The following is a 27,169-nucleotide window of genomic DNA, read 5'->3' as shown; positions in this document are numbered from 1 at the left end:
TCCTCTTTGCCCAAAATGACTTCCGGAGACTCTTCTCTACTTCGGCCCCGAACAAGTCGACGCCCAACTCAACTCCGACCATTGACCATTGTTGAGAATGTCATCCAATGTCCGAGATGTTACAACTTCGTGCAGCCGCTTCGATCCACGATTACCTTTATTCGTCTGGCGCTCGCGCCCGAGACATGTTGCCAGTCCCTATACCGGAGCCTGATATACTAGTATATGGAGTATGGGGAGGGGGGAAAAATGGTCTAAGTGATGATTCTCATCACATTAATATTTCCTTCTCATCTGTCCAACAATCCATGATTCGCAATTTCTGCTTCAGAATATTCCCATTGTCTCCATGCACTCTTATCCCGTCCTTATACACACATGATCAAAATGTCAGACGAAACAAAATCATGCCCCAGCACTCAGCGTCCTGCCAGCACTGATGCTGCAAATGCCGTTGGTCCCCTTGAGGAGGACGAATACCCTCCGTTCCTAACTGTCCTGATCACCGTCGCGGCGGTGATGTTCACGTCTTTTCTCGTCGCACTGGTACATCTCCTCCCTCCTTCCTTCCTTTACCCGACACTGCACACTAACTGGGAAAAATAGGACCGAACCATCATTGCGACCGCCATCCCTGTTATCACCGACCACTTCAACTCCCTGGGAGATGTAGGTTGGTACGCTTCCGCCTACCTCCTGACCATGTCCGCCTTTCAACTCTTCATGGGCCGAGTCTACACCTTCTATAATCCGAAATGGGTCTATATCTCGTGTGTTGGAATCTTCGAACTCGGCTCCTTGATCTGCGGTGCTGCTCCCACTTCCACCGCGCTCATTATCGGTCGTGCCATCGCAGGCTTGGGCAGTGCAGGCATCTTCTCTGGGGCAATTATCATCATCGTCTACCTTGTCCCACTGTCCAAACGTCCAGCCTGGACCGGCATGGCTGGAGCCGTCTTCGCCGTCGCCTCCGTCGCTGGACCACTATTGGGCGGCGTCTTCACAGACAAAGTCTCCTGGCGATGGTGCTTCTATATCAATCTCCCCATCGGAGGAGCCACCGTGGTGGTTTTGGTATTTGTCCTTAATCTCCCTAAGAAAGAGAAGGCGAAGGTCCATCTCCAGCAACAAGTTCATCAAATGGACCCGATCGGCACATGTGTCTTCGTCCCGGCCATCGTATGTCTCCTCCTCGCCCTCCAATGGGGCGGAGTGACCTACCACTGGTCGGACGCGCGGATCATCGTTCTCCTTATTCTTTCAGGCATACTCTTCCTCGGCTTCATGTGGATTCAACACTGGCGACAAGAAAACGCCACAATTCCCCCACGCATCCTCAAGACCCGATCCGTTGCCGCAGGGGTTACCTACGCTTTCTTCTCCGGCTCAGGAATGATGTCTATGGTCTACTTCCTTCCAATCTGGTTCCAAGCCATCAAAGGCGCCTCGGCCGTGCACTCTGGTATCATGAACTTGCCGGCGATTCTGGCCATGACGCTCGCAGCCATGATGGCCGGATTCCTCACGCGCAAAATCGGCTATTTCACACCGTGGATGTACGTGTCCTCCCTCCTCACCCCAATCGGCGCAGGCCTGATCTCTACATTCTCCACCACCACGGCACACCCGGCGTGGATCGGATATCAAATCCTCTGGGGCTTCGGCCTGGGGCTGGGAATGCAACAACCCAGCGTGGGCGCACAAGTATCACTGGCCAAAAAAGATGTCCCAACCGGCGCTTCGATGATGTTCTTTGCCCAGACTCTCGGCGGATCCATCTTCGTTAGCGTCGCCAACAACATCTTCGACAACAAGCTTGCCCAGGGCTTACGGACCATCCCCGGCATCAATCCCGACGTCATCTCGAACGTCGGCGCCACTGATCTACGAGACGTCGTTCCCTCCCAGAACCTGCACAGTGTGCTGGTGGTATACAACGGGGCGCTCCGGAACGCATTTTATGTCTGTACCGCCGTCAGCGCTACAACTATATTCGGCAGCTTGGCTATGGAGTGGAAGAATTTGAAGAAAGTTGAAGCCGAGCAGAAGGCTGCTGCTGCCAAAGCTAAGATTGAATCTGAACAATCGAGGAAGCCCAGTTCGACCGGGACAGTGGAAGCACAGCCGCATCAACAGCATTCGCCACCGCAACCTCCACCTGCTGCGGCGGAGGAAAAGAAGATCGAAGAAGTCTGATTGTTGCTCCTCAAATACCCCATCTCTTGATATCCCTCCCTCCTGTGGCCGGGGAATATCCTATTATTCAACGCGACATCGAGGAGGCGCCCTCTTCCCATGAAAGGCAGCAGCCACTGGTTATCTACGAGGTGAGGCGTTTAAGCGGATACTATCCGACGGTAGATCGATAGACCAACAGTGGTCTAAACCCCAACTCAGTTTGTAAAGTACGTAACTAGAAGCAATAAAAGCATCCAAACATCAAGGGGAAAATAATTTCGATTATGTCGAACTTTATGAATCCGTTTGTCTCCTTAGGTCTCCAGCGCTCAGCACGGAAGTCATAAGTACATTCCCAGGCTTCATTTTCATAACTGTGATGCACTGCTCGTACTGAGAACATACCCATCATCGACAGCAACGGTCTGACCATTAAGGGACTGATTCGTCGCCGCAAAAAGATTCGCATTCGCCATATCCCTATCTTCGCCAGACCGTGCGGCGGAGATTTTCTCCTTGTACTTGTTGCGCGGGATATGGGCGGCTGATCGAGGTGATGTGGATTGCGGTGCCGGAGAAGTTATCGTCGTGTATATGTGGAGCAGGAGGAACGCGGTAGTCATGAAGAGTTGTGCCACGTTCGTGCGCTCCCTGTCGGCCCACATGTCGAAGGTCTCGTTGGAGTCATCAAACGAGTTGCGTGACATCTCTTCGGCGGAGGATACTTCGGTCTGTTGTGTATTGAGCGCGGTGCCGGTATTGTTGACTAGGATGCATAGGCATTTTTTGCGAGAGGAGATATAAAATGTGAGATTCTATATTTCGCCCTTCTTCAACACGTCCGCTGTGACGGTAATGATGGAGTCGGGGATGTCTTTGCTCTAGATCTCGGTGACGTGCTCAAGTTTCTTCTCGGTACGGCCACAGATATAGACTTCGGCGCTGTCGGTGGCGAGAGCTTGGGTTGCCATAAAGCCAACGCCACTGCGGCCTCGGGCGATGAGGGCAACTTTGCCGGAGACATCAAAGAGTTTGGAGGGTTTGAAAGATTCATTATTCGAGTTGAGGGGTATGGTGGGTGCGGCTATCAAGTGACTCCTGGGATCGGGGTACAAGGACTGTTGGGTTGCCAATCCGTCGTGGGAATTTGGATGGCATTGGGAAAGTGTTACTGAGATTGATGAAGAGAGTGCTCTGAGATATGCCACACTAACCTTGCTCTACTCACATCTGATGACATGACCATAATAGGAGATCCGCCAGAACAGTTCATAATGATGCTCTGATGATGAAACCAACATCTGGGTGGGTCGTCTGTCCGGTCATACGCTTTACCAATCAGGCGTCTTGAAGTGAGGACAACTCTTTGAATCCGCAATTAGGCTTGACGACGTTTGTCTTCGGCAAAACAGCGGGGAGTTGCGGGCCAATCACATCGGCCCTCGACTTCCACACCTCAACGGTAGTTCATCTGTCTCTCCCTCTTCTATCCAGAAACCATGGAACCACCACGATGACAACGCACCAAACCCTCTCCTCTCGAGATCCTCTCTGACACTCTTCCGGTCCCCTTCGACATGGCCGTGATCAACTACGGCGGCGGCGTGCCAATCTCTTACCAAGCCCCCCAGTTCCCCTCCCTGTACTGGCCTGTCCGCGCCGCACCCGGCGAGGCTCAGTACCTGTACTACTTGTCCGACATCTACCGCTACACATTATACTGGACCTTGATTACGATTTCGGCGGCACACGTCTGCGTTGCGACCTGGGCAGTGTTGATGCAGTTCAACTCGGCAGCGCATAGAAGGCGATATCTGAGAACTCCGGCGGGGAGGGCTCTGAGCGCAAAAAACAGGAAACTGCTGGGCGAATATCCTATCGGCGAGACGTTGAGCTGGGTTTGGCTGATCCCTCTCGTATATATTGTCATTGGTGGACTGGAGGCGTTACTGGCCGGCAGTTTGCTTGGCTTAGTGCTTGGAGCGGTTTACAATGCTGGATATTTTATGATGAGTACTTGGACACCGTTGCTATGGGGAATCATCAACATGCTTGTCCTGGTTGTGAGCAGTTTTAGAATACAGGGAGGCTTATGAGAAAATAGCCCCTCTCCTACGAAAGGCGAGATTTACCGGTGAGCCACATGAGCCGAGGAACACGACGACACGACAATTGCGGTCTTTCCCTTCCTGCCAACCATAACATGCTCAGCACGATAGCAGGTATATAGTCCCGCAAAAGGGCATCGTGCCACTAGGGAAGAACGGTTGTCGGCTTCAGGTATGCTCGAGTTCACTTGATGGTGGATACCAGGGTTTGCCAGCCCAGGGTCGAAACCCTTTTCAATTCGAGTGCTCGTGTCGCCTCAACGAAATCGGCCTGACTTCCTTTTCTTGAGCATGGCAATATTGTCCTCAAACGAAGCTACGAGGAAGATTGTTGAGAAACGGATACGTCCCCATCCCGATGGTAAAGCGGAATCCACGGTTGTTGACTGATCGCGGCAAATGTGATCAGAGTACGGAAACAGACGTGAGACGCAGATATTCTCCCAGCATGAATGCTTAATTGAGACCCTGCAAACGAGAAAATGATACGTCAGATACCGTCACAACGGAAATCAGGAAGATACTTGTCTGAAGACAACTCTAATTGGTCGCAATTCTGCACATGCTCTTGGACGAGATGTCATTGCTCAATCTGCACTTGGCCAGGCAGTCAGCGTTTGCCTCGTAAACCCATGGATGCTCAAATTAGGAAATACTAAATGCCACAACGACGTTGACTCTGCCCCTTGATTCTTCTTCAGTCATCCAGACTTTCCTGTTGGTAAATGTGTCGCGTTCGGCTAGGATCCTTGCGCATTTCATGACCACTGCCGGTGAATCCAACTACACGACAAGTTAGGATAGGACGAAATATTGCGAGCAGGTAACCCGAATCTTACCTCGAGCATTGACACTCTCACCCGTCCTAAACATGCTATCTTTCTTGGTCAATTTTCCGGCCTTTGACTTGGCCGCGAACTCTTGCCATTTGTTTTTGCCCGCTTCCAGCTCCTTATTCGCCTTGACTTTTCGAGGAATTTTGGCCGGTCGAATTGGACCATCACTGACCTTACTCGGTTCACGTCGGGCTTGTTGTGCCAGGGTCGGGTCGACACTTGCTGCAGCTGAGATGACATTGGGATTTGATGGAGGCGGCACTGGAGTGGACGATCCTGACACTCCATCAGCCTTACGCTTTCTTGCCTCGTTGGATATTGGTTTGATGTCTTTGGCTTTCAGAGTCTCGGTGTTTCCATAGTTTTTGAAGGTGACAATGTAGACCGGGTCGCTGGATGATCCCGTGATGGAGGTGATCCGCGCAGTGTAGAAGCCGCCATCGCCCGACTTCCATCTGGCCGATACCGTGTCATTGACTGAGAATGATGTGAGAGTATTCGCGTCTTCTGTTTCGACTTCAGGCTTCCGATAGCCAGCTTGATACGCGGGGTGGTTTTCTTTAGACCATTTCTCTTTCACCGGGGGCGTGGAGGGTTTTGTAGCGGGCGATGGGGCTGATGGAGGCTTTAGTTCTGCAATGGCCTTTTCGGTGAGGGCAATAACTTCTTCAAGTTCTACTTTGAGACCCTGTAGTTCAACGTTCTCGGGGTCGTTCTGTAGACTCGACTGGACGTTCTCCAGTTGTAGTTTGTATTCGTTGATCTCACTTTCGAGGGCGGCGATATCACTCATTATCAGGATCTGTCCGGGTAGAAGAGAGTTGAGAGAATTCGGATGAAGTAGGGTTCTCGAAATACCAGTATCGAGTGAGGAAGAGATAAGTAGAGGTTCAAGTGAGGACTGACCCGCGGGCTTGCGTCTTCTGCGAGTACTGATTGCCAAGCCGACTCCTGTGGGACTTTCAGCATTCAAAAATCCCAAAATCCGTACCAAAAAAAGTCGCTTCTCCTCTGGTACAATCCTCAATTTTTTTAGTGGCAAGACTCTGTCTACTTCAGTCAACATGGCCTCTCAAGACATGTTTACTCTAGCCAATGACAGTAAGTCCGTTGAATCATTAAGAGGTATTGCAGATGGCTTAGCACCATCACACACATTTATCCCGAATCGTGGCTATGCGGACAATGATGCATCCGCCCCCCGGAAGCTTGCCCTAGGCAATGTCATCCACGAGGAAGACGGTGAGGAGGAAGAACAAGAAGAAGCAGGTGATGATGACGGCTATGAATATGAAGACGAGTATCAGTCTGACAGGGCAGACGGAATTCAACTCGTGGATCCTGACCAACTTGCATACTCAAATCCTGCAGATCTCACTAAGGCCTTCAACCGGCAGAGGCGACTAGAACAAGCACTTGCGGATCCAAACGTCCCTCCCTCGCAATACCCCAAATTCAACACTCCGAAACTGCCTAAGGACGTTGACGAGGACGAGGAGGACGAAGCCGACGGCAGGAAACCCCGGGCAAACATCGCGGGCCTGGAGCACACCCCCTTTCGCGAAACTTCCAAGGATAGACTCAAGAAAGACAAAAGAGACCGAGCTACGAGAGAACAGGTACTTGACCCTAGGACCCAAAAAATCCTGTTTCAAATGATCAGCTCCGGCATAGTCTCCGAAATCAACGGTACCATCTCAGCCGGCAAAGAGGCCAATGTCTACCACGCTGTTTGCACCTCTGACGAAGCCGATACTCCAGACACACATGTTGCTATCAAAGTGTACAAGACCAGTATTCTAGTCTTCAAAGACCGTGAGAAATACGTCAGCGGTGAATTCCGATTCCGAAGAGGTTTCAAATCTTCCGACAACCGCTCTATGGTGAAATTATGGGCCGAGAAAGAGCTGCGCAACCTCAAGCGAATCCAAGCAGCCGGCATCCCCAGTCCTGAACCACTCTACCTTCGCCGCCACGTTCTCGGCATGAGTTTCATCGGCGATTCCAAGGGAAACGCGGCACCCAGACTAAAGGACGTCGAATTCACGGACCATGATGCGGCGGCCAAATGGAGGGCGATCTATCTCGAAATCATTACTTATATGCGCATCATGCTGCAGAAATGCAAGCTCATCCATGCAGATTTGAGCGAGTACAACATGCTCTACTACAAGAACACACCCTACATCATCGACGTGAGCCAAAGTGTCGAGGAAACCCATCCTCACAGCCGAGATTTTTTGCGTATGGACATCAAAAATGTCAACGACTTCTTCCGCCGCAAGGGTGTCGACGTGCTCTCAGACAAGAAAATATACCAATTCCTCACGAGACGAGCGGCCGACGGCACGGAATCAGAATTAAAACTCGACACGGTTCGCGCTGAGATAGACAAAATCATGGCTCAGCGCACCGATGTAGAGGACAGGGACGAAGAAGATGAGGTCGAGAACGAAGTCTTCCGCAAGCAGTACATCCCGCAAACGCTCGAAGAAGTGTACGACGCCGAAAAGGACCTGGAGAAGCTCCAAATCGACGGCCGCGATGCCCTCGTGTACAAGGACCTCCTCGCGCCATTGAAAGATGAAAAGCCACAGCAGCAGCAGCCGCCCAACTCAAGTCCTGCACCGGCGTCAACAGACACTGTGAACGACAACTGGGAAGACCAAGACGATGACCCAGATCAGGGCGCACCCCTCTCGCCCATGCATTCCCATGTAGACTCCGAAGCTTCAAAATCACATTCCGACGACGCAGATACCGATACGGGCTCAGTATCCACTTCTTCATCCCGATCCAGTCGGCCCCGAGGGAAACGGTTCCAAGACAAAGACGAGAAACGCGAACACAAGCGCAAAGTGAAAGACGAGAAGCGCGAGAAGCGCAGTAACAAGATACGCAAGAATGTCAAGAAGAGGTTGGTGAAGGAGACGAGTCGACATAAACGTTAGCATTACACTGCGTAGCATCATGTTGTTGGTCCCCTTACCTTGCGCCTGGTATGGTATAGCATAGAACCGATCCGGACATACCGGAAAAGCAAATGAAAACTCTTCTGCTCCGGGCGACCTCTTGGCCGGTTCCAGACCCCCCCCCCAAAAAGCACCACCCAAACGGATGTGGCCTTTGGCTTCAATACGCAACAACGTTCGATGGTACGTACCAAATGATCCCCACGTTACCGTTTTTTATTGTCGGAGGAATGAAGATACCAAGCCAAAATACACTTGAGATGACTCCATCCTTCATCCAGCAGTGGACGGCACGACGGTCGCGCTTGAGCGCAACCTCTCGTCTCTGATCACCTGGGTCGACATGATATACAAAGAGTACACGGACTTTCCGCCTTTAAAATCTTATCATGACTACTTTTCTTATTTTGGTGGTTGAAATCTGACGAATTGATCCCCATTCTAGATTCTGAACTGCATCGATTATCCTCGCCGATAGAGTCACGGTTAACGAGCAGTCTAATCAACTCGCCGGAGGCCCGCCAGTTCTCTTCTTCTTCAACCTGCGCAAAGCATCTTCGACCGTTTTCCTTGGCAGCTCAGGCATACTGGCGACATGTTCTTCGTCATCGGCCCTGTTGATCACATACCGCGGCGGTAAGGCGTTGACGTCACTCCAGATGTCGCTGGGGAGATACTCTCCCAAATCATTTTTGAACTCCAGCCTGAGCTTCCGATCTTGTTCGTACATCTGCTCGAGTTGAGAGTGGGCGTCGGCCACGACGCGCTCCATTTGTTTCTTGACCGTCCGGCGTCGTGCGGCCTCGACGATCAGTCCGTCATATGCGTGGAGGAAGTTGGCGTAGGAGTCGCATAGTTCTTCCATCCCCCCGATACCGTCGTCGATCTTTGCCTTCTCTTCACTCCACTTGGTGGCATGTCTGGCCGTCTCGGCCACGTAGGTCGAGAGTCGTCCTGAGATTTTCTCAAGCAGCCTAAACGCCGTTGCGACGTCATCATAGGCATTCTGCTGTCGTTCCCGCCATTGGGCGATTTTGTCGAGCTGTGCTTCCATCTCAGCATTGCGATCTTGTAACTCCATAACAACTTCGTCGACCTCGGCAGCGTCATTTTCGAGGACTTGTAGCATTTCCAGCCGTTCTTCTTCGTTCATGGGTTGTGCCGGGGCTTGCAGCTCATCCATACCCAGCCCGACCGTATCTGGGAGATCTTCGGCATTGGCGGTCACGGTCTGCACCACGGCCTCACCGCCGCCTTCCGTGTGTTTTATGGCGGTAACGCACAGGTCGAAGTGTTTGACCAGACTTTCGAGTCCTTGGGCCATTTCTCTTGCGTGGTTCTCGAGGATCGACAGAGTCAAGGATATGTTTGGAGTTGGAACATCACTTTCGGTGCCCGACGTTTCGAACCTATTGTTGAGCACTTCATTGACCGACTGCAGATCTTCTTCGAGTGTGATGATGGACTGATTCATTTCTCGTTGTGCATTTTGTACATTATCTATAGCCACTTCCATTGCCTGTTTGATGGTCTCAACCCCTCGGTCATCGACAAAGTCATGCAGAGTCTCCTTCTCGGCGGCATCTTGTCGCTCCGGATTGGATTGGAAGGCATCCTCAACCCTCGTTTGCTTCAGGAAGTCTATGCATTGGAGAAGCCGGGCACCAGTCTCATCCAGCTCTTTGATCACCGCCTGGAATTCTTGCTGGACGATCTGTGCCGCCGATTCTAGTTCAAATTGTACGCCACGTAATGTTTTCAACTGAGAAGCCAATGACCGGCGGAGATAGGTTGCTTTGGCAAGGAGGGCGGTGGTCGACTCGACCGAGGCACGTGCTTCAGAGAGGATGTGGGTGGCTCGATGGACGAGATGAATGCTGCCCAATGAACGTTTGGCTGCGACTAGATATGAGACCAGTGTCTCGACCGAAGCTCGAGGACCGGTGGCGTGCAAAGACTGTGAAGGAGAGGATCGAGTGGAAGGCTGTTGGACAACATCCGGGGATTGCGCCATGGCTGGGATGGGTGAGGAAATCTCTGGGGAATCAAAGTTCAAGAACAATACAGGTCATCGTGCGCGGATCTCTGATGATGAAAACGCAGTCAGCCCTTTTTTTTTTTGCTTCAGTTGGTCAACCATTTTCGTGTTGTTCAAAACAACATACAGTACTGGACGGCGCTGGCGGATGTGAGGGGCCCGACTCCCGGGGGTTTTTTGGACCTTTAGGTCGGCCGAGTGGGGCAAGCCAGCAACAGCGCACGAGGAGTGGCTGTTTATTTATCGAGGATAACAGACGCAGGAACTGCGGGTTGGACGCTGAGGCATCGCGTTGGCTGTTTCACGACGAGGCAAAATGATGAAGAAATGGTCGAAATGGCACCATTCGCACGCCATCGAACACCATCGCTGTCAGCCAAAAATCCCCCCGACTCAAAACAGGATTAGCTACGGGATCTCCCGCTCTGCCGAGTGCTTGGCATGACCCCCGCCAACCAGATCGCCGCTGACCCGGAAAAGGCAAGCATCGTCCCCACTTTCGTCATTGTCTGCGCCTGCGCCTGGCACGCAATTGTCGAGGACCCCAACCGGCAGTCGGTCGGCTCCCGCAATAAGGCCATAAATTTTGCCATCCCATCTTTGCGCCATACCACTGCTGCCATTGCTCACTGCCCGGCTTGCTTTTGGATTCTTTGTAATTCTCATGCAAGCACGATGTACTGGTAACCCTCCGAGCGTTTGCATCTCTCTCAGACACCGCCGGGTAGCCCTCAAATACTCCGGTCTCCCTGGCGAAATCCCCTCGACCGAATAGAACACCGACTGCCGAGATACACCAAAAACTCCCTACCCAGCGACATGTAACAACAACCTCCTAACTTCTTGAGAAGTCTTACAATGCCTTTTGACTTATTGGAGAACCGTCGAAGGCTGGATTTGGTAGATACAGAATGGGAGGAACCTGCCCGAAAGAGATTGCGCGCCAACCCCAGTAAAGAGGAGGACCACGACGAACCATCGTCTCATTCTCAGCACGTCCCCGATGCCTCTAAGGACAAGAGTATTACGATTGCGTCCACCGCCAAACATGCGCACCAAACCGTCGCTCCGTTCCTGGCAAAACACATACCCTCACAATATGCACCCTTGGGCAAGGCTGTCCCCCCCCCGGGCACACGGGATACAATACGGGATCCCAACTCGAAATTCTGCTACCGACATCGACCGGACATGCTGTGTCGACGACAGGCTGATGAACCGTCCATGGACAAACTTCAGAGAGGCTTGGATGCCCTTTCTCAAGAAGACAGACAAGGCATCGTCCAAGTCTGGTCTCTATTCTCGGCGGCTCCCTCCAAGCATCGAAACCTGATGCTCCAAGGGATCCTCGCTCAATGTTGCTTCCCCCAGCTGTCCTTCCTCTCTGCCAATGTTCGAGAACTTATTCGCATTGACTTCCTCTCGGCGTTACCGACAGAAGTCTCCTTTCGGATCCTCTGCTTCTTGGACACCGTCTCCCTCTGCAAAGCCGCCCAAGTCTCTCGAAGATGGAGGCAGTTAGCAGATGATGATGTCGTATGGCATCGGATGTGCGAACAGCATATCGATCGAAAGTGCACAAAATGTGGGTGGGGCCTCCCTCTGCTTGAAAGAAAGATGTTACGGGCTTCCAAAAGACAAATCGAACTGCGTGCGGCCGGCAATATGTCCATCGATGCCCCTCCCTCCGCCGCATCACAGTCTTCTGACCGCGGGGGGGCATCTCCTTCTATTGCGTCAGATCACGAAAGTCATTACGACCACGCAGATATCGGAAGATCATCCGATGGTCGATTATCTCCAGTAGCCGCCAGAAGACCTCCCCTCGTTGCCAACGACTGCGAATCCAGTCGGAGGCCCCGACCCTGGAAAGACATCTATAAGGATCGATTCAAGGTTGGCACCAACTGGAAACACGGACGGTGCAGTATCAAAATTTTGAAGGGACATTCAAATGGTGTCATGGCTCTCCAGTTCTGTGACAACATCCTAGCAACTGGGTCTTACGATGCCACTATCAAGATTTGGGATCTCGATACTGGTCAAGACTTGAGGACACTGAGAGGCCATGCAATGGGCATTCGCTGCCTCCAGTTTGATGACAACAAATTGATCAGTGGAAGTCTCGACAAGACCCTGAAAGTATGGAATTGGAGAACGGGAGAATGCATATCGACATACAACGGCCACACCGAGGGTGTGATTGCCCTCCACTTCGACTCTAACATTCTTGTGTCGGGCTCCATCGACCATACGGCCCGCGTTTGGAATTTCGAGGATCGTTCAGTGTTCACTCTTCGGGGACACACTGACTGGGTCAACTCGGTTAAAATCGACACCGCCTCCCGGACCATATTCACCGCATCCGACGATTGTACCGTCAAGCTCTGGGATCTTGATACCAAGAAATGTATCCACACCTTCGAAGGTCATGTCGGTCAAGTCCAACAGGTCCTTCCACTGCCGGATGAAGTCGAAGTTGAAGAACAAGAGGAAGATGACCCGGAATCCGACCCGGGGACCCCGGACAGCCATTTGACGGTCCACTCCGAGAATGGAGTTTTTCAAACACTGCCTCATAGAGACTATGGTGGCCTATTCTGTTCTCACCCCGGTCGGCCCCAACCACCGAAATACATGCTCACTTCGGCACTCGACTCCACCATTCGCCTCTGGGACGTCCATTCCGGCAAGTGTGTGAGGAAGTTCTTCGGCCATGTTGAAGGTGTGTGGGCCGTTGCGGCCGATACCCTTCGCATTGTCTCTGGTGCAGAAGACAGAATGGTCAAAGTCTGGGATCCCAGGACCGGCAAGTGTGAGCGCACCTTCACTGGCCACGCCGGTCCGGTCACCTGTATTGGGCTGAGTGATAGTCGCATGTGCAGTGGTGGCGAGGATGGTGAGGTCAGGGTTTACAATTTTACCGCGTGATTGATTGGTTTTGGCTATGTGGTTGATATGGTTTCGCCGTCGCATAAATGTGTCGAACCTGGATTGAGAGTTTATCTTGATTTATTTGGGCTGGTGACAAATTATGGGTATTTGTATATGAGTATGGACACTGGTCTGATTACGGTTCATGGATTATGGCCCCAAAAAGCACGGCGCCAGAAGTTTGTCAAAAGGGGGTTATCTGGGTGCATGCAGGTCATGATCTATTCGATGAGATACCATAGTGTTTGAGCTTGGTCGGCTGCTTGTTAACTAAGGAATGTCTTCGAGTTAGAGCGGAAGACAAAATGTCACATCTATATACGTAACATTTCCTTCATGCTCCTAATACCTGGAACATTCATCCGTCACAGGGAAAAAGAAAGGGGCCAACCGTCGAGTTTTCTAGATATTGTAGGGAAGAACAGCTCCCCCCAGCCTTCCAAAACACGGAAGAAAAAAAAACCAAGAATTATCGACGGTCTTCTTCATTCACTCATATATTATGGCATCCTCTCATTGCGCACATCACCCATTCAATAAGCAGACAGATAAGTAGTTCAAACACCTGTGATGCGTCTAATATTCCGTCTTCCGCCTTCGCCAGTAACCTGGATCTTACCCTCCATCTCCAGGCTACGCAGGACGGCCAGAAACTCAGCCCCCTCGATATCTACTGTGCTTCCTTCGCTGACACGACGGTATAAATCGGCGTAACGCACCGTTCCACCAGATCGAACGCCAGTATCGTCGTCAATGACAGCCAGGACCGCACGTTTCAAATCCTCTTTCCTGCGGCGATCGCTCGCACTGCCGCCCTCAGAGAGCAAGCCCATATCAATCAAACCGGTCCGGGCATCAGTTGCAGAGGCTTTGATCGCAGATTTGATCAGGCGGACCGCCTCAGCGACGTCAAATTCTTCGACGGTGGGCGAGAGACGCATTTTCGCGTGCGCTTCGCTGAGACGGATCATGGATTCAAGTTGCCGAGTTGTTGCGGTGATGCGACGGTCTTGGGCTTGGATTGAGGAGCCCAGAGAGCGCATTTGGATGTATGCGTCGGTCAACGCCGATGCAGCCGGAGGTGTCAGGGCTGGGTGGACGTTGGTTCGAGCATAAGAGATGTATGCTGTTAGGAACTCAATGGGCTATAAGGCAAAGGCTGTGAGTGAGGATGTGATTCTCATTGTTTATGTTAGATAGAGAGTTTGGAACTTACGAGAATCTCTTCTCGAGATGCATTTTCCGGCGTGTCTTCCAGGTACATTCCGACCAGATGCTTTGCGAGTCTGCGATCGTTGACCTCATCTATATGGTCCAGCACGAGATAGACGAGGTCAAATCTCGACAGTAATGTAGGTGGAAGATCGATGTTCTGTGGGACCGACAAGTTGGGATTATATTTGCTGCCGATCGGATTTGCGGAGGCAAGAATACTGGTTCTGGCGTTGAGGGTAGTAATGATACCTGCTTTGGCAATGGAAACGGTTTGTTGTTCCATCACTTCGTGCAGGACTGAGCGTGTAGATTCGTTCATTTTATCAAATTCGTCGATACAACACACACCGCCGTCCGAGAGAACCAATGCTCCCGATTCGAGGACGAGTTGTTTTGACTCTGGGTCCCGGGTCACATACGCAGTGAGACCAACTGCGGACGATCCCTTTCCTGAGGTATAGACACCTCGGGGTGCAATTTTGTGGACGTATTGTAAAAGTTGAGACTTGGACGTAGACGGGTCACCACAAAGCAACACATTGATGTCGCCTCTATACTTGGGACTGCCACCCTTCTCGAACGACTTGTTTGTTCCACCAAAGAGTTGAAGAAGGATGCCTTTCTTGACATCTTCTAGCTCGTAAATACTCGGAGCCAGACTCCTTGAGAGAAGTTCATAGACGTCGTCACGAGCCGCAGTCTCTTTGATTTTGGCTTCCTCTTCTGCTGTAACTTTTCTCGTTTGCTCAACATCGCCCGCCACCTGCTCAGACAATTCTTGCTCAATTGTAGACGCGTCGATGCCAAGTTTTCGCTTGTCCACCTTTTGGACGTGGAGAACGTCGACATACGTCTTGAAGAGCGCTTTGACTGTTCGTTGACGAGGGTTGAGGCGAACAGGATTGCTCCGGAAAATTCCCGTCACTTCAATCCTATCACCAGCCTTGCAAACATCCACCAGCTCATCATACACGCAGAGAGACACGCTATGAGGTGTCTGTCCGTCCGGAACGGAGTCTGGCGTTTCCTGCAACTTGATGACCTGCTTATCTGCAAACACACATCGATTGTGAATGATTTCCATGCTGTCTTTGGATTTGCAAGCAGGACGAGGACATTCGGTTGGTTCTGCAATCTTGCCCCGATCAATCGACACATACAACGTGTGGTTGCAGACACTGCATTTGAAGAAGGCTTCTTTCATGTCGGGGATGACAGGAGTTGTCCGGATGACGAGTCCTTTAACGGAGATCAACTTGTCGATGTCCACTGGATCGAGGTCGCGCATATTGATTACCTTGTCTAGCCCAAAGGGGAGAACCTTCCATGGTTGAATTTCAGCCTCTTCGACGAGGTCGGGAATTTCGTCAGCGGCAGGTCCAGAGGTTGCAGCGGGTGTCGCTGCACTGCCCAAGTCGGAAGGGGGTAATGGGGGCATTGAGCTGTCGTTCCTCGTCCTCGAAGAGGACGCCGCGTGGTGTCGTTGCAATTCCTGCATTTCTTTCTGAGCAAGTTCGACCATCACATCTTTGACTGCTTGATCCATCAGGGGAATTATTTCCTGGGGATAGGCTTGTAGTTGATGCCACAGTTTCAAAGTGGCAGGATATGCCTTGAGATTACGTGCATCCAAATTGAGACCATGAACCCCGAGTTTTCTCATGTCTTGGAGCATCTCGAGATACTCTTTTTCATCGGCGGCAGCTCCCATGGCGCGTGTTTCTTCTTCTGTGGCACCATCGGCCCACATGCGGTATTTCCTTGCATAGTTGTAGAGAAAATTCTTGAAGGATGACATGGAATCAACAATGGAGATATTGGTTCCCCAAATGACTCTTGTGGAATCGCCTCCCATCGCGTCGGCCTCAGAAGTACCTGGATTAAGGTTGGAGAATGTGGCCTCCGAGGCCGGATTTTGACCATCTCGAACAGGCATGCCATCTTCGCCAACATAAATGCGGCCGCGATGTGCTGGAGAAGATGCAAACGTATCAGAGTGTATATCTCCACGTCTGGAAGAAATCCGAGGAGGTCGATCTTGACGAACAAACAGCCCGCTGCTGCTGCTTGGAATTGCAGATTGGAGACGATTGGAATTCCGTACAGGACTTGAACTGGGATCATATCGGACTGGAGAGGATTCTGCAAATGGTGAGCATTGTTCTGAATCCCATTGCCCGGGGGGACAAACCTGCAACAGGTCGCGTTGACGCCTTAGGCGTAGCTTCACGGTCACCTGCATTAGAAGAATGTCTTAGAGGAGAGCTTATGATCATTCCATCGCTCTCTAACTGCGAAGGCGGCGCAGGTGTAGACCGCACAGGTGAAGATTGGAAGAAGAGAGGTGAGGAAGATGCGACTGCGGCCCCTCCATTTGGTGCCGTTCTAGAACTCCTAGGAGTCGCTTGAGACTGTTGTGCTGGGGTTGATGACTGCGATTTGCGTGAGGATTGGCCTCGACGACGCGAGGACGGTGTGAACGACATTGTGGCCGACAATAAAGGCACTGACTGCGTGTCGACCACCTTTTTCAATTCAAAAGGGAGAAGACGGTGTACCAGACGCGTGAACGCGAACTTAACGCGACCCACGTTAGAGTGGTTTCTTGGCGCCTGAGAGCTCGGTAAACCTGCCCCCGATCATGAAGAGCTCGCCCTCGAATTGTTGCTTGTGCCTCAGGAGATGAATCTGAGCAACTGCGACAACTCCCGCATCGTTCGGAGTCTCGTCGGCGGCTAACGGAGAGATTATGGGATGCGACGAAAATAATTCCGATATACTTTACCGTACCGATGACGAACGCCCTAAACAAATAGTACTCATAATCCGAAGGAAAGATCACGCAACAAGGGCCAGCAGCAGCAGCACCCAACGTCAATGCCTTGCGTTCCTGCATGTGATAGCGTAAGCCTAGAATGTGGCTTTCTCGAAATGGGTTTCAATAATGTTCGGGCCCTTTATGAGACGAAGGAATTATCTCCGTACCGATCTCCTTGATGAAAGAGATCAAGCTCCGCTTCGACAGATTGTATTTATTGATGATGGGTAGACTATTCATTTATCACCTGTTGTTTGCAAATGCGGAATAGATCCAGGCTCGAGTTGATGTTCCAAAGACTACTATAAGGAAGCAGAACATGTACGGCTCTCTGGAGTCGTCAATTTGGTTCTCATTCAGCGACCAGCCCCCAACCATGCCACACCCATTCAAGTTCGTCCGAAAATATGTTTTCACCAGGGATTCCTGTGTTGGTAAGAGCTCTTGCTGCCGTGAGTATTTTAGATCTGGCTATTGGTCAGATCTTCGATACATTGCTCACGGAAAATCGCTCGCTGGGTGAGATTTATGCGACGGCACAGAGAGAGACCATGGGACTCTCAATGGCCATTTTTTTTTTTTTTTTGGCCCTAGATCTGTGAGTTTTTCCGCCAGACCCTATTCTCCGTCTGCTTTGGCAGCTTGAAGCTGGGGTTGACACAACTACTTTGCCTGATTCTCTTCAAGTCTGTACGGAGCCTTGACACAGGTACAGAGTGTCCATGAGGATTGGTTGATGAGGAAACAGTTCATTTCGACACTCAATGGACTCTTTGCACGACAGACAGACCCCAGTGGCAATGTCTAGATTCATACTTAGAACGAGATCGAAATTTTTTTCGCATCAAAGTGACAACGGTGCTTCTTTGTTCCAGCACCAGCTGGCAAATTATTCGTAGTTCGTAAATGTCAATAATTTCAAACGCGACAAGAGTACTGTGGAATGTGAAGGATAGCGTTACACCACCAAGAGCGATGATCACCAAGATTACGATCTTGGGTCCTCTAGAAGGATGCAGCGATACAAGATTCAGTTAAGCCCTCGGATTGGGCCAGACATGCCGATCTCACGACGTTCTCCGATCTACAAAAGCCTGAGCGTAAGCGACATTGCATGTCGGGATTGACTATACTGAGCTGAAGGAGACAAGACAAATTCAAACGACAAATGATAATACAGCACATAGAGCATCTTCCCTATCCCTCTCCCTGTTCGTTGTCAGCTGATGGGCTCTGAGTATTCTACAGTCTGGTCGGCTTTGCAGAACGGGGGGTGGAAAAGGCCAGACGGTCTGGTCCGAGTCCGAAGCAAATCGTTTGAATTCCGTACTCTAGGAATCTCCGATCGAGAGACAGAGCGGGCATAAACTTTCAATGCCGATCGTCGCTGTCACTCCAGATCGTTGATGGCTCGTTCCGAGGCCAAACTTCCAAGTGTCATTTCCCCCATAGGCATCATTTCATACCACCAGGGTGACAGGGACTGATTATACGCACAGGATCCGTTGTAGGTTCCGATTTGATTATTCTAAGGAGGGTCAGGACCCAGAACCAGGGCAAAGGGAAAAGTCGGCGGCTTTGATCATGGTGAACTCCCGAAGGAGCAGTCACAAGAGACTTGACAAAACAAGAAACAGGACACCGTCAATAGCCAGCATGTTCGTGAAGGTCTCTTCCCAGTTTACCATCAATATTTGACAAAGCAACGCGGCCAGGCGAAACACAACCTGTTTTGGCTTGATCACAAGTGCAGAAATAAAAGAGCAATGCGGAGCCGAGGAGTACCTCGGGATGCTTGTGGTAGGTGCAAGTACCTCTTCACCGTACCCGAGGTGGAGAAGTACAATCAAGTACATGCCGGGACCACAAAGTACCCACGGGGTGCTGAGGGCTCCTAAACCAGAAATGGCCACGGGCATCATTAGAGACTTCGGGACCTGGGATGCAAGGTAAAAAGTGGATCGTCAGGGCACCAGACAGAATCCGGGAAAGCTTCCAAATGTTCGGGGAATAGGCAGCAGAATCAAGAGAATTTCCTGCCCACGGCTCCATGGCTCTCTACTCGAGTGTTGGTCGTTTCATCATTTCTCTCAAGTAGAATCCCCATGGACGGAATACACCGGACTTTTCTCTCTAGACCAAAAGCACCTGAAGCAGCAGAGGCACGAATCGAGATCGACCACGCACAAGATGCTTCTACTTAAAATGCTGTGCCTGATAGACCCGCTCGCTATTCTATTCGAAAGCCAGAGAGCACTCCATCACCCCTTGTTCCTCTCAGGCAGCTTGTGTTCCGGTTGTCCAGTCAAATTCTTTCTCTTCTCTGACTCGATCCACGTTCCGGCTATTCTCTGGGTCCCCTCTGTCTCTACCATACAGGACGCAACTCGTATCCACCCCAAATCTCACCCCTTCCCACCTTCGTTTCTCTTCTCTTCTTTTCTTTTCGGGATAAAAATACCTACGTGTTCCCCAGAAGGCCCCCGAAGGAAGTCTTTCTTGTTCCCTTTTCTTCCGTTCCTTCTGGCGGTGGTGTTCTCACTGTGTTTCTTTCACCCATACAAAACCAAATATACTACTCATACAACACAAGGGATCCGCCACCCACACCCGTCTCAGCCCTACTCCAATCAGGAACATTTCACAGGAACCCCAAAGGAGGCCAGGCAGGGTAGAACATGTCTCCCATCCTGTCAGATCAGGGGCTTAGGGCTGGACGCCAAATAGCAGACAGGCAATGACCCAGGATCGATCCGGCTGCTGGTTACCACGTTGGGCGCAAAGTGGACGGCCCCTATCCATCAGCCAGCGTCTCTTCCTACTTTCCCCCAAGCCACTGACATGTCTTCGAGACCTTGGGATTCCTCCTGACCCATCCACATTCCGTTCGGTTTTCACATCCGACATTCTCTCTCCCAGGGGTAAGATTCACTACCCTACTTTGGTCAGCTCAGAGCATATTATATACCAGGGCACTTCCACCTGGTTCCCACCCTGCACTGCATTACCTTTTTTTTTTTTTTTTCTCTCTTGTACGTATTCTCTGCTCGCCAAATTCACGCGACAGGCTCGGACACGAGAATGAATTTCCCTAGGGTATTATACCGATGGCGGCCTGGTACCAAAATCGATATCCAGCTGGTGGGCCTTCACCGACTCATCGCTGCTTCCCAACGACACCTATCATGCAGCTTGGTTGTATCTCACCGCTTCCATTGAGCCGACTATCGCGTCGCACTGCATTTGCGATGATGACATAAGATTACATCAATTCCAGGAGAATGCGTTTTCGACCATGTCATGCTCTGCACCTGAGCGAGGCTGACACCGCGCCGCCCCGTACCGCGTCCGCATCCTTTCTCGATCGGGCGTCTACGATAGGAGATCGGGGCTAGATCTGCTGAACCGGCAGTTCCACAACAGCCCCCAAATAGATATCCCACATGGGCAACAAGGATGCATGTCCCTTGAGTGACATGTGGTACCGCTGTTTGGTAACATTGATGGCACCTTATCCTCATCGTCGGCGACGCACCGCTCTTACAGCCAGGCCCATTCTCGACTCCATGCAGGAAGGGCTTCATGCAACAGAAGTTTCTGAGATACATTGGATGCATTTACCAGTCGATGCATGAACATAATATGCCCATCCCCGGGATCACGCTGTATAGGCTATCCGCTATCTCGTCGACATTACCATGTCGATCCACTCGACTTCCTCGCATCTCGATGCAATCCATGCGACCAAGCGCCAAAGGAGAACGAGTACAACTAGGCGACGATCCCCCTCAATGTTGCCATCACGTCACATGAACGGTTCGGAGACAGTATTTGCCTTCCCCCCCAACAAGACGCAGAAAGGGAAAAGCGAAAGCTATACATCCTCCGAAAGAAATAATCTGATCTCTCATATGGCCTGTTCAACATGATATGTTTCAGAATGCCAAACAGTGAAGTGAGGCGTTGCGTCCCCATCCAGCAAAAGATTCCAGAACATGATCAACGATGCTCAAAAGAAGTTTATTTACCTGGGGCATTTATCTCACATGGCCGACACACTTGAATTTGATGCCAACACGAATCATTGTGGATACCAGCGCCCTCGTACGAATCCACTCCATCACCACCATACGAATAGGACGCGTGTCCCAGTGCAATGACACTCTTCGAGCCGCTCACCTTTAACAGACGCACGGTGCAGAAGGTCAATATCTAAACACGGACAGCATTTCCCATGACGTCGATATGGGAATTCCTAACGTGAGAAATATCAAATTTGACCCTAGTGGCACGGACTGAAGCAGAGAATTTTGACTTCCAAAAGAATGACAAACTCAACTACAGCATTTGCCTGCATTCCAACTTCACGATGAACGCCGTCCACAAGGAAAAACAATCTCATCGCCATCATCAACAATGCTCTTCGCCTATGGATAAGGAATAATAAGTTTACAGTCTCCACATACAGGACACATGATCAAGGGGGGAACGAGATGGGAAACCATCTATCATCGATCTTCGTTTGCTATCGTATGTATACGTATCCTTCGTGCCTGACTGGCCGATAGGATAATGGGTTACCGGACGGCTTTTGGAAGAATAAATAAGACCCGGTCGCGATTTCTAGGGTCGTTGTCAACATCTCACGACCCGCAACATCAGCTTCAACGACTCCGAGAACTATCAAATCTCCACAAACCCCATACCGGTCAACCATCCACCCGTCAGCTCTGCCCATGCACGAATCCCTCAAATTCAATTGCTTCAGACAGCCAGGCCATGATCTAGGAAGACCCTCCCTGCACAGGCCACAATGCAGTCATTGCAATAAATTCGAGTAGAGAGAAGAGAGGGAAAGAAGGGGGGGGGAAATCTCGAATCCTGTCACCATGGAAACTCCAAAGGTCCAAAACCCAACCTCAATCGCCCACAAAAATCGTTTTTGCTCGCAAAAGGCCCAAGCCGAAAAAAAAAAGGGGGGAGGGTTACAAGAACCAAAATCACCCATCCGATCAAAACTTTTTTGGGCTGACCCGTTTCCACAGTCCCTCAACGATTAATCACTGGTCCCGTTCCACTGATCATTTCCATTCTAATGTCATCTTGAGGGACTTGAGTTGATCCAGATCCCTCCAATTGGCGCTGTCGTTCAATTTTTCCGCCGATTCGAAAGTGAAGTGGCGCGTCTATTAATAATATTTAAGGGGGTCCTCGAAAACGCCGTTCGAGGAAAGAATGTGCGCCAACAAAACCGATAAATGCTGGGGAAACAAAAGGCACGCGACAAAACGCTAAATGAACAGCAGACTGAAATACGATTTCGGACCGCCTGCACTCAAAAATGCCATCTGAAGTCGTCTCACATCCAAGATGTCTCCTGTGAACCATCTTCCGGAGTGGTGCGTGAGGAATGTGGTGATCATGTGGGATATGAGACCGTCGAAGCAGCATCAACTCGTATACTTAAGCGCATGGCCGACATGGACAAGAAAATGGTGGCCCGGTTGTTCAAAAATTTTTGCAGACGAATGAAAAGATTACTAGCCTTGAATCGCTGTTGGAGTGGGCGTTTCGGACATCAAGGTACGCTGCGATGCCGAGTGGTACAGGTACCCAAAAGAGGCCGGCGACTGAGATCGAGAACTGAAATACGGGCCCGACCGTGGCATTGGCGAAGATGATCGAGCGATATATGAACCGTGCGCCTTACTAGACGACAGCAGGGATGATGTCGGAGACATGCTTCGAGGTGGTGTGGGAGTTGACGAACCAGACGAATTCGAGGATCCAGGACTGCCACCAGTACTGAGGTCCGACGCCGACGTATAGTCAGCAGCACCATCCAGCATACTCAGAGCAGTCTTTGTCAAAGGTTCCGACGACTTGACTGTCCCAAACTGCAACAACAAATTAGCACTTCAATGTGTCTTGACCTCCTGGTTCTTCCCCCCGGGTACCTACAAAGCAGTACTTGTCCACTAGTTCCTGGTAGGACTGAGAGGTAAGTGATGGTTTTTCCGACACCAAAGCAGCGGGCTTGGATGTCATGGGAGCAACAGTTGGAGTGGCCGAGGTTGCTCCCGCTTTTGGATCATTGACGCCAGTCTCAGACTTGGATGCAGCAATGGCGACGCTCTTCGTAGACGTTGTCGCAGGAACTTCGTGGGAAGACTGCTTTGTACTTGTCCTCGGAGCCAGGCCAGAGTGCTCACCCAAAACAACATAGGTGTTGTGTTTGGCGGCCGTTAATGACGAGTTGAAGTCGTATCTATTCCCAAATGCCTGGCCACCGCTTTGTTTACGACGCTGGGGAGCATCTGGGACAAGTTCAGTTTTGGATCTTGGACCTCTCAATTTGAGCTTGGGCTCACCCATAAGAAAGCCTGCTGATTGACCAAAGCTACCAAAGTTGTCAAACCCGGTCGAGAAATCATCAAACGAACTGGGTAGCGTCTTGGGCTTTCCAGAGGAGGTAGGTGGAGAGGGTCGACTGCGAGGCAAGGCACTAATCGGCCTCGCCCCAAGTCCGGGCATGCCATTTTTACCATGCTGAGGCTTGTGTTTCTTTGCAAAGTCGACTTGGTAGTTGAAAGTACCATTGTTGTCCCAGAATTCCTGACCACTGACAGTGTAACGAACACAGAAGAACAGTGTTTTGCTCTCCAGGTTGGCTTGATCGGCAAGCCTGATGCTGAAGTTGAAGCGGTCGAGGTGGTCCTGATTATGCTTCCGACGGACATCGTTGTTGTAATCGGCCACAACTTCGGAAGTGGTCTTCCAATAATCGAGAGTGAATCGAGCGACAACGGACTTCTGAAACGCGAGGTTCTGGACGGCAACAGTGCCGATGAGGTTCTTGTAATCGGAGGATAAGAAAACTCTTTCCACGAAGACAGGAGATGACCTTCGAGCTTCAGAGTCGGGCGGGAAGTTTGCCAGACGCATCTCCCATTCGCAGGGAGCCGAATGAGGCCGCGCACTTGACTCGTCCGATCCAAAGGGGAACTCGCCTTCACTTTCATAGTTCTCTACCGGTGAGGAACCAGCACTGACGGCAAGTGGTCTGTCGACTTGGAGGAAATGTCTCACATGTTCAAGGTGCGAGTCGAAGTGAACAGCTTTGGAATAGGTAGGTGTCCCTGGCATGCTCGACGGCCGCCTCCTTGAGGATGGTCGTAAAGCGGGACGAACCAGTTCGCCCGATTTCTTCCGGACCATGGGAGGGTGGCTGACAGGAGTGTCGCTGTCGCTGTCATCGGTGTCTTGTCGGACATGAACAGGAGGAGTTTGGATTTTAGAAGTATCCAAAACAATGCTCGAGTCTGTAGAGGACCGAGAGTGGGAGATTTTGCGGGCCTCCTGTGACAAAGGAGGCCGTTGCAATTGCAAGGGCTCGAGCTGTGCAGGCCCATCAACTTGAGGAGTTGCAAGATCCATGTTGAGGGTGGTGGAGGAGTCGTTGCCTCGATCGGGTGAGCCTTCTTTTCTTTGTTCTATTGACCTAATGGCCGCTTGCAAAGCTTCCAGGTTTTCTAACTCAAGATTCCTCGACCGACCCCGTATCTGGGGCTCTTCGTCGTCGCTAGAATTGTGAGAAGACTCAGGAGGGGAAATGGTCATCCCCGCAGGTATCAACGCATTGCTCACCGGAGGTGGTGACTTGCGGATGCTGCCATGGGGATCAAAGGCCCCATTCTCCAGGCATACCTCGCCATTGTGAAGGATCTCATTTTGGGCATCGCTTAACGAGGGACTTCGCCGATGTTTGGTAAGATATGAAGATGAGCCGTGGGAACGAGGGAGGTTTGGTCGACCGGATGAAGCCGACAACTCCGAGGAGACGGATTGTCCTTTCATGTAAGAATGAGACCTGCTCGGGGTAGGACTGGGTTGTTTGGAGGCTGCGGGCGAAAGCTGGGAGGGAGGTGTGTAAGGCATTCGGTCGGTTATCCGAGTTCAAGAAACCCCAACCCGGGAGCTGCAGATTAGAGCGCGTTGCGAGGCTCGTCAAGAGCAGCCCGAAGAGGGCCAAAGAAGATTGCGGGGCCGGGGGGGAGAAGGATGACGGGTCTGATATAGACAAAATGAATGTCAGTATATAGTCAAAGCATTGAGCATAATAAAAATAAGTTCAGTGGTAGGTGCGTTGTAGGCGGAGAAACCGCCCGTGGGATGAGGGATGGAAAGTTGGTAGTTGGTTGGATGGTGTCAGTGCGCAGTGCCGCCACAGTTGGAAGTGGACTTTTGACGCCGCATCGATAAATCGATCGATCGAAATTTGAAGGAATGGCCTTGCGTCAGCCCCAATGTACTGGGAAAGGACTTACGGTGGCAACGGAAAGTAGAAATTGACAATGTAAAAGGTGAAATCGGTGAACAGATTCGTTCAAGATGCTCTTCGCCTGTGTTTTCCCGCTGCTTGTCACGGGCAGGAGTTGCAGAAAAAGAGCCACGCCACGGGACCAGAGGTCAACCGTACAGCGTCGACTGGTAGTTTCTGCACTGCACCAAAGCACCAAAAGTGACAGTGCGTCTGGGAATCAGACGGAACAAAGCCAAATGGTGAGACAATGCACTTCTGATTATCCTTCTTTGGTGGTGACGATTTTCCACGTTGATCCGGGCTGCTCGCTCATCGGTGACCGACCACACAGCAAACACTCTGCTATTATGTCCCGAATTGACCTCTTTTTCTCCAATTATTCCCGTCTCTTTCTGAGAAGTCGAGGATATAGGCTGGCAAAGGCCTAGGAGAATGAAAGACGACGGGAGGAAGGTTGGAGGATAGGATAAGGTCGGTGGGTGTAGAGAAGGAATGGGATGGATTTTGGTGGATGGTGGGCAACGGAAAATGCTGGCGAACAAAAAGCCAAAGGCGTTGAGAGTCTCGACCACCCAAAGCAGGCAGGCAAGCTCGGATCTGCAGAGGGCGGTGGGCGATGGGAGTGGGCGACCAGCAGAGACCAGTGCGTGGATTCTGGAGGGGCGCGGCTCGAGTGCTGCGGCGAAAAAGACGAGAGACCAGGGTTGTGAGTTGAGGTGCAGCTGGTGTGGTGTAACGGAAAAGTGGGCAATCGGTGGCGCCAGGATCAAGGTCGAGCATAAACCCGGCCCTATCGACACCAATGCTGCGGCTAAGAAGACGGTATAGAAAGCTAATAGCGGGTGGACATGGAGACTGAGATATGGAGCATGCAACAAGGCCAAACTGTGAAGGGCAGCATGCCCTGCTGCAGACAAGATTGAATAGTGTGATGGATGGCTTGTCGAAATGCAAAGGTAAATGTTCTCGTGTTACGAGGAGAACTTGGATGACGAGGCACGGCACACAGAGTGGCGGTAATATTACCCAGGACTAAGTAATGAGACAGGCCCAGCACAAAGCAATAAGAGTAGAGAGCTGGACCATGCTGCTGATGTGGTGTGTATCTATGTACCTCATATCAGAGCAATAAACCCCTCACCTTTCCCATCCTGATGTCGCAACCGAACGTTTACCAGAAATGCGCACGCAGCAATTGGGTGGCGGGAAGGCTCGGAGAAATCGTTCTTGTACTCTGATGGCAGACAACCGGAAGACCGCATTGAGCAAATTAGAGAGGTACGGAATGTGTGAAAGTTCTCTGAAATTTCAGAATACCAAACACCGAATCATGACTACCGGAAGCAGAGAACTGGTTCCCATTGTTACGGGAATCGGCGGCAATGAGAATGCGATGCGAATGGAATGACCTGTTTCACTACGCAAAACCATGGTCCCGGGTGAGGTACAGATACTGAGCACCCCAATCCTCAGTTTGGCGGCGTAGTTTGAGGACATTGGCCACCCCCACCAAAAGGAAATTAAAAAAAAAATGGCTTGGCAGAAAATCCTGGACCTTGCAAAGGATTGTTACCATTTTTTTTACTACTCTTAGCCCCCCGTACGCCAACTCCGCACTATTCGTACGCTATAAATACGGCTACTGCAATGCTCAACTGATGGGATCACGATTTTACTTTACAAGCTCCCAGTTTGTCGACAAAGTTGCACGCCATTCACATTCCCATGAGTTCCATCTTCCACGAGA

General features: G+C 51.1%; 9 protein-coding genes across 9 annotated transcripts; 4 read left to right on the top strand and 5 right to left on the bottom strand.

Moving 5' to 3' along the window:
- Positions 1-387: 387 nt before the first annotated feature.
- On the top strand, positions 388-2,196 carry Z518_07443 (uncharacterized protein; the record flags this gene model as incomplete). The annotated part of the gene is made up of 2 exons (XM_013415572.1): positions 388-546; positions 607-2,196. The coding sequence occupies 2 exons, from the start codon at positions 388-390 to the stop codon at positions 2,194-2,196; spliced, it is 1,749 nt and encodes a 582-aa protein (XP_013271026.1).
- A 350-nt stretch (positions 2,197-2,546) lies between these two features.
- On the bottom strand, positions 2,547-3,479 carry Z518_07442 (uncharacterized protein; the record flags this gene model as incomplete). The annotated part of the gene is made up of 3 exons (XM_013415571.1): positions 2,547-2,944; positions 3,098-3,349; positions 3,407-3,479. The coding sequence occupies 3 exons, from the start codon at positions 3,477-3,479 to the stop codon at positions 2,547-2,549; spliced, it is 723 nt and encodes a 240-aa protein (XP_013271025.1).
- Positions 3,480-3,755: 276 nt separating this feature from the next.
- Z518_07441 (uncharacterized protein) lies at positions 3,756-4,274 on the top strand (the record flags this gene model as incomplete). Its single annotated transcript, XM_013415570.1, has 1 exon — positions 3,756-4,274. One exon carries the CDS (start codon positions 3,756-3,758, stop codon positions 4,272-4,274), a length of 519 nt encoding a protein of 172 aa, XP_013271024.1.
- A 709-nt stretch (positions 4,275-4,983) lies between these two features.
- On the bottom strand, positions 4,984-5,915 carry Z518_07440 (uncharacterized protein; the record flags this gene model as incomplete). The annotated part of the gene is made up of 2 exons (XM_013415569.1): positions 4,984-5,069; positions 5,126-5,915. 2 exons carry the CDS (start codon positions 5,913-5,915, stop codon positions 4,984-4,986), a joined length of 876 nt encoding a protein of 291 aa, XP_013271023.1.
- Positions 5,916-6,186: 271 nt separating this feature from the next.
- Z518_07439 (uncharacterized protein) lies at positions 6,187-8,073 on the top strand (the record flags this gene model as incomplete). The annotated part of the gene is made up of 1 exon (XM_013415568.1): positions 6,187-8,073. One exon carries the CDS (start codon positions 6,187-6,189, stop codon positions 8,071-8,073), a length of 1,887 nt encoding a protein of 628 aa, XP_013271022.1.
- Positions 8,074-8,596: 523 nt separating this feature from the next.
- Z518_07438 (uncharacterized protein) lies at positions 8,597-10,108 on the bottom strand (the record flags this gene model as incomplete). The annotated part of the gene is made up of 1 exon (XM_013415567.1): positions 8,597-10,108. The coding sequence occupies one exon, from the start codon at positions 10,106-10,108 to the stop codon at positions 8,597-8,599; it is 1,512 nt and encodes a 503-aa protein (XP_013271021.1).
- An 882-nt stretch (positions 10,109-10,990) lies between these two features.
- Z518_07437 (uncharacterized protein) lies at positions 10,991-13,063 on the top strand (the record flags this gene model as incomplete). The annotated part of the gene is made up of 1 exon (XM_013415566.1): positions 10,991-13,063. One exon carries the CDS (start codon positions 10,991-10,993, stop codon positions 13,061-13,063), a length of 2,073 nt encoding a protein of 690 aa, XP_013271020.1.
- A 560-nt stretch (positions 13,064-13,623) lies between these two features.
- On the bottom strand, positions 13,624-16,767 carry Z518_07436 (uncharacterized protein; the record flags this gene model as incomplete). The annotated part of the gene is made up of 3 exons (XM_013415565.1): positions 13,624-14,211; positions 14,283-16,423; positions 16,473-16,767. The coding sequence occupies 3 exons, from the start codon at positions 16,765-16,767 to the stop codon at positions 13,624-13,626; spliced, it is 3,024 nt and encodes a 1,007-aa protein (XP_013271019.1).
- A 5,872-nt stretch (positions 16,768-22,639) lies between these two features.
- Positions 22,640-25,037, bottom strand: Z518_07435 (uncharacterized protein; the record flags this gene model as incomplete). The annotated part of the gene is made up of 2 exons (XM_013415564.1): positions 22,640-22,996; positions 23,061-25,037. The coding sequence occupies 2 exons, from the start codon at positions 25,035-25,037 to the stop codon at positions 22,640-22,642; spliced, it is 2,334 nt and encodes a 777-aa protein (XP_013271018.1).
- Positions 25,038-27,169: the final 2,132 nt, after the last annotated feature.

This window comes from Rhinocladiella mackenziei (assembly GCF_000835555.1).
Source record: "Rhinocladiella mackenziei CBS 650.93 unplaced genomic scaffold supercont1.5, whole genome shotgun sequence".
NCBI classification, from domain to species: Eukaryota; Fungi; Ascomycota; class Eurotiomycetes; order Chaetothyriales; family Herpotrichiellaceae; genus Rhinocladiella; species Rhinocladiella mackenziei.
This window is presented reverse-complemented; position numbering and strand designations above follow the sequence as displayed.